The sequence below is a fragment of the Vombatus ursinus genome, unplaced genomic scaffold (genome assembly GCF_900497805.2).
Source record: "Vombatus ursinus unplaced genomic scaffold, bare-nosed wombat genome assembly UNPS02014833.1, whole genome shotgun sequence".
Lineage (NCBI taxonomy): Eukaryota > Metazoa > Chordata > Mammalia > Diprotodontia > Vombatidae > Vombatus > Vombatus ursinus.
Window position 1 is genome coordinate 6054059 of NW_020954611.1, and position 8767 is coordinate 6062825.

The window sequence follows — 8767 nt, forward strand, 5'->3', positions numbered from 1 at the left end:
CTTCCCACCCTCCCAAAAAAGCTATATGAATTCAGGGTAGGTATTATCTGGTCTACTTTAAGCAGAAGTCAGGAAAGGTATGTGGCACAATGAATAACACAGACCTAGACCTAAACCTAGACGCCAATTTCAGAGATTTGCCATGACACTCCCTCACCCTAGCTAGTAATAATAGTTTCCATTAATGTTTACAAAGCACATTACACACATTAGGGGTGCATGGGTGTCCAGGGAGAACTAGCACTCCTGGTGTAAGGGCTTTGCAGGGCTGCTCATTTACCTTTGATGTCCACCTTAACCCAGGGAATACTTTAAAGTACTAACAAAATACAAATTATTAGTTTTTGTTCTTAACCTGATCTATAACATACTATAATTATTCATACACACACATATACATACACATATATGTGTGTGTATGTGTGTGTATCTTCCCTACTAAATTATAAGCTCTTTGAGGTTAGAGGTATTTCTCATTGTCCTTCATTTACACCAAACTCCCAGAACGATGCTTTGTTAGTGAGGGTTCAATAGTTGTTTGTTGTTGATTCACTAAAAATAATTTTTCACAAGCCTATTTGCATGGTGGACTACAGTAGAGCAGAAGAGACAAGAAAATCTAGAAATCAAAGGGTGATGGAGCAATCCTCTCCCTCCCTCCACAAATTCCCTATACCAGAAGCCATGAGCATCATGGGTGGACCAAACCAGGTCTTTGCTTGGGCACAAATATGAGTCAAGACCATTAATTCAAATACTGTTAGAGTTCCAAGAGAGCCTAAGAGATCATATAGCTCAACCTCTTTATTTTACAGATAAGGAAACCAAAGCCTAGAGAGGTGAGATTACTCACTTCAGGTCAATGCAGCAGAGCCATCGTTTTGACTCAGGGTTTACTAATAGCTCACATGAAGTAGCATTTTAAGGTTTGCAACATGTTTTCCTCGTGATGTCAAATGAGGCAGGTCATTCAAGTATTATTATGCAAAAAGTGAGGGAATTCTAAGGTCTTTTTCAGCTCCAAACATATGATCCTAGAGATAAACACAGCCTAAATTCCAGTATGTTGGGCTAGGAAATAATATTCCCTTTTATGACCAAGGAGAGAAAACAGAAAGGCTGGAAAGAGAGAAAGAAAGCAAAGCCTGTGACAGTGACTAAGTGTGGTGTGGTAGAAAGATGGCCTGGGAATTCGGGATCTTCAATTCCAGGCCCACACACACTAACTTGTTATTACCTTGGGAAAGTCACTTCCTAACTGTGAAACTGTTTTCTTCTCTGTAACATGAATTCCTTGGAGTAGCTGGTGTCTGAGGTCCCTTTCAGCCCTGCCATTCTGTGATTCTAGGAGAGTGCAGGCTGCTTCCTACTGCTGGTTAGAACAAAGACAGATCAGTGAACCTTCTCTGTTGGAAGACAGATAAGAAATAATAGCTAGTGTTTATAAAGTGCTTCAAGGTTTACAAAGTGCTTTACAAATATTATCTCATTTTATTTTCACAGCAACCCTGGGAGGTAAGTGCTTTTATTATCATCTTTTTACAAATGAGGAAACAGAGGCCTGGAAAGTTTAAGTGACTTGTTCAGGGTCACACAGCTTATGAGTGTCTAAATCTAAATTTGAACTCAGGTCTTTAGTTTCAGGTCCAGTGCTCTATTCACTGTGCTACCTAGCTGCCTCAAGAATCAGAAATAACTGAGGTCAGTAACTCAGGATTAGATAAACACAAAAACATAAATTTCCTGAAAAAAGAACACATTATTTGACAAGAAGTGTTGGGGAAACTGGAATGTAGTTTGATAGAAATTAAGTTTAGACCAACATCTTAGCCTATTTATAAAAAGTTCAAAATGGATATCTAATCTGAATATTAAAGTTCATACCATTTTTAAAAATGAAATGAAAAACACATTAAGTATGTTTCACTCATGGCTATTGGGAAAATCCTTAACTAAACAAAGACTAGAGAGGATTACAAAGGTCTGATCCATGATACGTAGGAAACTAACAAAATGTCTAAGTCCAAGAACCATCCCCTAATGGACCAGTGGTCAAGATATGAACAAGCAGTTCACAAAAGAAGAATGGCAAAATATTAACAACTGCTCTGAATCACTAAGGCTAAGAGAAACACAAATCAAAATGTCTCTGAGAGCAAATGTTGTAGGGGCTGAGGAAAAGCAGATGCACCAATAAACTACTTGTGAATCTCTGAATTGTCCCCCCCCCCCCATTCTGGGAAGCAATTTGGAATTGTGATAAGAAAGAGATTAAAATACTCATAGCCTGGATTTGGAGCCAAAGGACCTGGGTTTAAATACAGTCTAAGACACTACCTATGTAATCCTGGGTAAGCCATGGAAGCTCTCTATGGCCTCAGTTTCCTCGTTATAAAAGGATGGAATGGGATTCATTGAAAATGTCTTTCCCAGCTCTAATTCTATGAATTTATTATCTTTTACCTCAGAGATCCTTCTGCTGGGTATATACTTCAAAGAGGTATATCAAAGTTAGAAATAAAGTTCCCACGTATCTCAAAATAACTGAAGTGACACTTTTTGTAGTAGCCAAGACTGGAAACAAAGTTGATGACCATGGATTGAGGAATATATAACAGAAAAAAATGTAATGGAATATTAATTATTGTGCTATAAAAATTATTAATATCAAGCTTGGGAAGACAAACAACAACCTTCTCTTTCCCACTGAAAAGAGAAAAACTCTGTCTGCTTTTTCAATGACAAAAAATAAAACAAAACCCAACTTAATACAAAGTAAAATCAACAGACCCAGGAAAATGTATACAATATAGCCACAATGTAAATGCAAGTTTAAAAACTGAAAAGAAAAAAAAACACCGCTGTGTAATAATAATGCCTAAGCTTGGTCTCGAGAAGAAATATAACTTACCTCAGTCCCTTCTTTGCAGAAGTGGGATGATTGCAGGTTCTGAATAAGACATATATTGCCAAGTTAGTTTATGTGTTTTGCTGAAATGTTTTTATTTCTCCATTATTTGTAATGAGGGATGGCACTCAGAGGAAGAGATGGGGAGAGATTTCTTTGGAAATGAGGGTGATGTAAAAATGAAAGCTATCAATAAAACATTTTAAAAGTAAAAAACCTTGCTTTTCCACATCCACCTAAAGCATACCATTTCAGCCACTCAATTTTTTATAATTATCGGATATAGGGTTGGGTATTTATGGCTGGGTCAACTCAAATCCATCATCACTCCTGAGAAAACTATTCCAATCAGAAAATGTAGAGGATGTCTCCGTGGTATCACCTTTAGATACAGAAGGTTTCGGAACGAGGACTCGATGAGTCAAGTGTTGGTTGGACCCCAGGCTCTTTACCAACTCTCCCCAACATCCCTTCTCCATCCAACACTTGTAAATTTCGGGAGAAATCAATCAGCTTTCCACAAAAGCTAGCAACAGAACACTTACTCCAGCAAGTGAGGGTTTCTTCTGAGAAGCAGGGCCTCTGACAGCCCTCTACTCAGAGCTCTCCACTCACGTCAGATTCCACCCACCCCACAACAGGATCCAGTTCAGCTGGGAAGCAGTCTCACTTTCCGGTTTCCGTTTTTCTCCACGTTGCTCAACTTTAAACAAACAATAAGAAGAAGAAATAATAAAAAGGCAAGAACAGCAGCAACAACAAAACTCTCAACAATTAAGCGTGTAACTTTCCCAGCGAAGAAGCTTCGAGAAGGAGTAGTCAAAAGAACGAAAAAGAAATCCCCGGGACTAGAGCGGCTGCAGACCAGCCCCTAGCCAGCATGAGGTAAATAAATGGCTTTCTCTGCCTTCTCTCCCCTGAACCTCCTTAGCCCCTTTGCAGCTTTTCCAAACTAGGCTTTCCTTGAATTCAGGTGTTTGAGCAAGGAAAAGTCCAGATGCAGGCGCGGACCGCGGCTCTCTTTAGCGAGCCAGCTCCCAGTAATGCCAGGCAGAGCCGTAAATGGCTATCTCGCATCAGTCGGACGGGGCTCCTTCGGGGATCCTCTGTGCCCTGACCGAGGCTGCCCAGCACTTGCTACCATCCCGGGGTCAAGGGGAGAGGCAAGAACACCAGAGAGCCCCTGGATCCAAAGTCAGAGCCAGAAATTGAGCTCGTCCCTAGAGATGCAGGAAACTTACAAGGCGACTTCTGCAAACTTTGAATAAGGTTTTTGGCTTGTTTGTTTTTCAAAACGGAGTCAGAGCGGGTGACTTCTTTGTCCAAAAAAAAAAAAGTCTCGGTGAAAAAAGAAAAGGTCTGCTCTGCTTTGTTTCTTAATGACAAAAGAAATACCTCACGTTTTCTAACTTTTGTGGTAATGGGGGTGTAACCAAGACTGTACGCCTGGAGCCCTTTGCAATGTTTGGGGACGAGCCAGCCACCCTAACAGCGCAGTTCCTCCCTCCATAGACAAAGAGCTGAGACCTCGGGATGGGCAGGAGCAGTTGCCTCTGGCTGCAGCCCGCTGTCCCAAACCCTACCCACTCTGCCCCCCAACCCCCTCCCCTCGCACCCCAGGCTGTTTGCATAGGACTTTCTGCAGATCCTCAGTGGCTCTGGTTCTGCCTCCCCATGGCCCCAGGAAAGGCTGCCCAGGGGTTCAAAAGAGGGGGTGTGAGGCTTGAGGGGGATAGGGGAGGAGCAAGCTTGCTCTCTCTTTTGAGGACAGAGACAGCCATCTTTTCACCCCCGTTCTGGCAGAGAGTGTGAGGAGGTGGAAACTCGGCCCACCAAAGTTCTGGTTATGTGTGGCTGGTGAGGTCGGGCCCCCCTCCCTGTTCCAGGAGACTGCTAGAAGGGAGGTCGAAATCCTGAAATACTGCCCACGTAGGCAGTGTAGGGCCAAGTTCCACACTGCCTGTTTGCTCTCCGAGACCAAGCCCTGATCCTTTGGAGGTGGAAGGTGTATAGCTAGAGAGGGGAGATTGCATCTTTGCTCCCCACTATCTCCTCTCCCCCTTTCTCCCTCCTTCTGTCTTCCCCTCCCCCTCCACCACTTTGGCTCCCGCTCAGAGTCCAAATTCCTGCTTCTGCAACTGCCTGAGAATTATGAAAGGTTCCAGTAGTCTCCAGGGTCACAGAAGAGTTTGTCCAAGTGAACCGGACATTTAGGGGGGTGCCCACCTGCTTGCTGCCTTTAATGCCCTTATTTCAAGGTCTTTGCTGGGTCACCATATATGATTTGATGGTTAACCCTCTCACTTTCCCTGAGACTGGAGGGAGCTGCCCCATTCCAGACAAAATTTCCAAGTATAGTTTGTCATTAGTATGTTCCTTTCTTCCTTTTCTGGACCTCTGCCCTTTTTCCATGTCCAGGCACCTCTACCCTCAGGGTCCTATTGCCTTTGTAGGGCCCCCCCACCCACCCACCGAAAGGGTGGTGCAAACTTTGAACAGGATTAACAGGCCCTGAGTGAGAGGTCTGCCACTAATTTACACTAAGCATGCAATGTGACAACACATTTAATCAAATGAAAGGAGGAGGGTATAGTGCCCAGTGCTAACCCTGAAACAAGAGAGCCTAGATTCAAACTTCAGCTTTGCCAATTACTGTGTAACCTAGTGAAAGTCACTCAAACTCTCTGGGCCTTGGTTGCCTCCTGTGCAAAATGCAACACAATAAACATTTATTAAGCACCTACTATGTGCCAGGCACTGTGCTAAGTGCTGGAGATATGAAAAGAGGCAAAAGACAGTCCCTGTCCAAAGGATTTTTAAGTCTAGGTCTGTGATTCTATGACAGTCTAAATTCCGTCCTTCCCCAAGGTGTCTCCATGCACCAAAATTACTTTTTCCCCATCTCAGGGCCAGCCTCTCTGCTTGGTATTAGGAGAGAAGTAATCCAGTCAAAGAATCTTGGATTTCGAGTGACATATATAGTTACAAGGCACACAGAAACATAAGTGACCTCAGATGGGGGAGTTCCCTAATGCCCCAATATAGCTAAGAGCCGTTGATCAAATAAACCTGAAAGTAGCAGAGCCCATCAGTCAGTCAACATGCATAAACTTGCACAGATGACCAAGCAATAGTAATGTTCTCCTCTATCCTCCTGGCACAGACAGACCCTTCAGACTCCCCCTTTGAGACAGGGTAGATCCTGCTTGCTTCGACAGCACATATACTAAAATTGGAATGATACTGAGATTAGCACAGCCCCTGAGCAACGATGACAGGCCAATTCATGAAGAGACTGGGCAGATCAAAGGACAAAGAACTATTTAGCTGGAAGGGGTCTTAGAGACTTTCTAGCCCAGACAAATGAGAAAATGGAGGTGCAAAGAGGTTAAAGGTCTTAACAGCCATTCCCCCTGAACAATAGCGTCTCAGTAAGTGGTAAAATGGATTGAATAGTGGAACTTAAAACAGGAAGACTTGAGTTTAAAATACAACCTCAAATACTTACTAGTTGTGTGATCTTGACCAAGTCACCTAACCTCTGTTTGCCTCAATTTCCTCAACTATAAGAGAGAGCTAATAATAACAACACCTACCTCCCAGGGTTGTTTCAAGGATCAAAGAGATATTTTTAAAGAGTTTAGCATATAGTAGGCAGTTAATAAGTGCTTGTTTCCTTTCTTTGATTCTTAGTTCACTGGGGAGAGATTGAGCAAATCCTTTTACCTCTCTGTGCCTCAATTTCCTCATCTGTAAAGTGAAAAAGTTGGATTAGATAATCTCTGTGGTCTCTTCCAGCCCTAAAATTCACTAGTGGACTCCCATTTTGTAGATTATAAAAAGGAGACCCAGAGAGGTTATGTCCTTTGCCCAGGGCCATACATGTAGTTAATATTCAAATCAGAAGTAGAGACCAGGCTTCTTGCTTATTCCTCCATTCCTCTTTCAACTAAATCAGGCTGCCCTTCCTGTCTATCTTTTTAACACAATTTCATTTGTTTAAAAATGTTGAGTAAAGGCCGTGAATTACTCAATGCTGCCTAATGTGAATGATATCAACCATCCCACCCTACCCCTCTTCTCAGGGGGGTTGGTTTGTTATCCTACGTAAATCTTTAATTGGCATAATTTCAGGTTTCATGTAGGAGATATATATTCATTTATAAATCCATTATAAATCTATGCAGTTATATAATAAATTTGTGTCTACACATATATGTATGTATATGCGCATATACATACATATGTCTATATGAAAGTTTGAAATTTAGGGTCTTCCATTTTCCCTTAAATTACCATTTGATGGGGCAGCTAGGTGGCACAGTGGATAGAGCACTGGCCCTGGAGCCAGGAGGACCTGAGTTCAAATTTGGCCTCAGACACATAACACTCACTAGCTGGGCAATTCACTTAACCCCAAATGTCTTACCAAAAAAAAATTACCATTTGATTTACCCTGCCTATATGTAAAGCCACCCCTAATTTTGGCCCCATGCCTTGTCTCCTTCTCACCCCCACACTTAGCAGATGCTACTCTGCCTTAAGCTAAATGGCTCTGGGAGCCTGCCTTGTTCCTGACACCTAGGGACAGGTGCACCTATCATTCAAGAGTTCTTAAACTATCTGGACTAGCTGCATACCCTACTAGAGAAACAGAGTATTAAGACTCCCTAGATTACATATCAAAGGTCTTAGAAGGACCTTTAAATACCGCAGAATCATAGAAATCATCTGATCTGATTCCCGTCATTTTACATTTGGAAAACATTGGAGCCCAGGAAGAAGTAACTTGCCCATCACATAGGCTGTTATACTAGCTATGGTCCTCCTCCTTTAGCTGGCCCCAGAAATACCTGGTTTAACTGAATGAAAGTAGTAGCCATTGCAGTCATTTACTTGAAGAGTTTAACGGTCTGTGCCTAATTACCATATCACTCAACCACAATCAGCATCCATAAATGTGTCATTGTGTTGCAAAGTTTTATTTGATTACAACACTAAACTCACTTTTTCCCATACCTTCAGGTTCTCACTGTAGCTAGGTAGTCTACTTAGATCATTGGAGAGAAGAGCCGTGGGTTTGGGCTATTTTTGTTAAACCTATGCTAAGGAATCATATTTACATGGAATCAGAAGTATAGAACTAGAAGGTACCTGAGAAGCCACATAGTTCAATTACCTCCTTTTCTGATGAGAAAAATGGGGCTAAGTAACTTCCCTAGGTTCACACAGTAAGTGGCAAGGCTGAAATTTGAACCCCAGACCTTTGATTCCAGAGCCAACACACTCCTTCCATGTAATGAAACACATTAATCCACATTGCATGCCCATGTCTTATGTAAATGAATCATTATGGATATTTCTTCCACCCCAAGCAACTGAGAGAGCCTTCTTTAAAAGGCAGATTATTACCAATCCCTCCTCTTCTTAGGCCACTTATTTAGCCCTTTTTATGAGAAACTCAAAGTCTGCCAAAAGCCCAAAGCATTAATTTGTAGCTTGCAAAGCAGCCTCTGTTTCACAAATTTCATGTGCATTTGTGACAAGCTCAGATAGAATGAAATAATAATAAATAGCATCTAAGCTGAGTTTTAAGGTTTGTGAAGAACTTTACCTACATTATCTTATCTGAGTCTCACAACAATCCTGTGAATTGAGTACTATTATTAGAATCATTTTATTATGGTTGAAGAAATATAGGTCCAAGTGAAGGGATTTGGCCTAGATCATAGACCTTGTGGGATTTGAACTCAGGTCCTGTTGCTGCTGCTGTTGCTGCTGCTGCTGCTGCTGCTACTGCTACTGCTACTACTACTACTACTACTACTACTATTACTACTACTACTACTACTACTACTA

The 8767-nt window shown here is 42.0% G+C and overlaps 1 protein-coding gene and 1 non-coding gene across 2 annotated transcripts in view; both read left to right on the forward strand.

The window, feature by feature from the left end:
- The first annotated feature begins 3648 nt into the window (after positions 1-3648).
- The window catches only part of LOC114026200 (interferon-induced protein with tetratricopeptide repeats 5-like), a 7504-nt gene continuing 2385 nt past the window's right edge, over positions 3649-8767 (forward strand). Inside the window, exon 1 of the mRNA XM_027839825.1 lies at positions 3649-3793. Within this exon, the coding sequence (XP_027695626.1) occupies positions 3789-3793 (5 nt within the window). The 5' untranslated portion in view covers positions 3649-3788. The remainder of the gene's footprint in view (positions 3794-8767) is intronic.
- Positions 6111-6214, forward strand: LOC114026238. Its single transcript, XR_003567106.1, has one exon. It is a non-coding gene; the product is annotated as a U6 spliceosomal RNA (small nuclear RNA).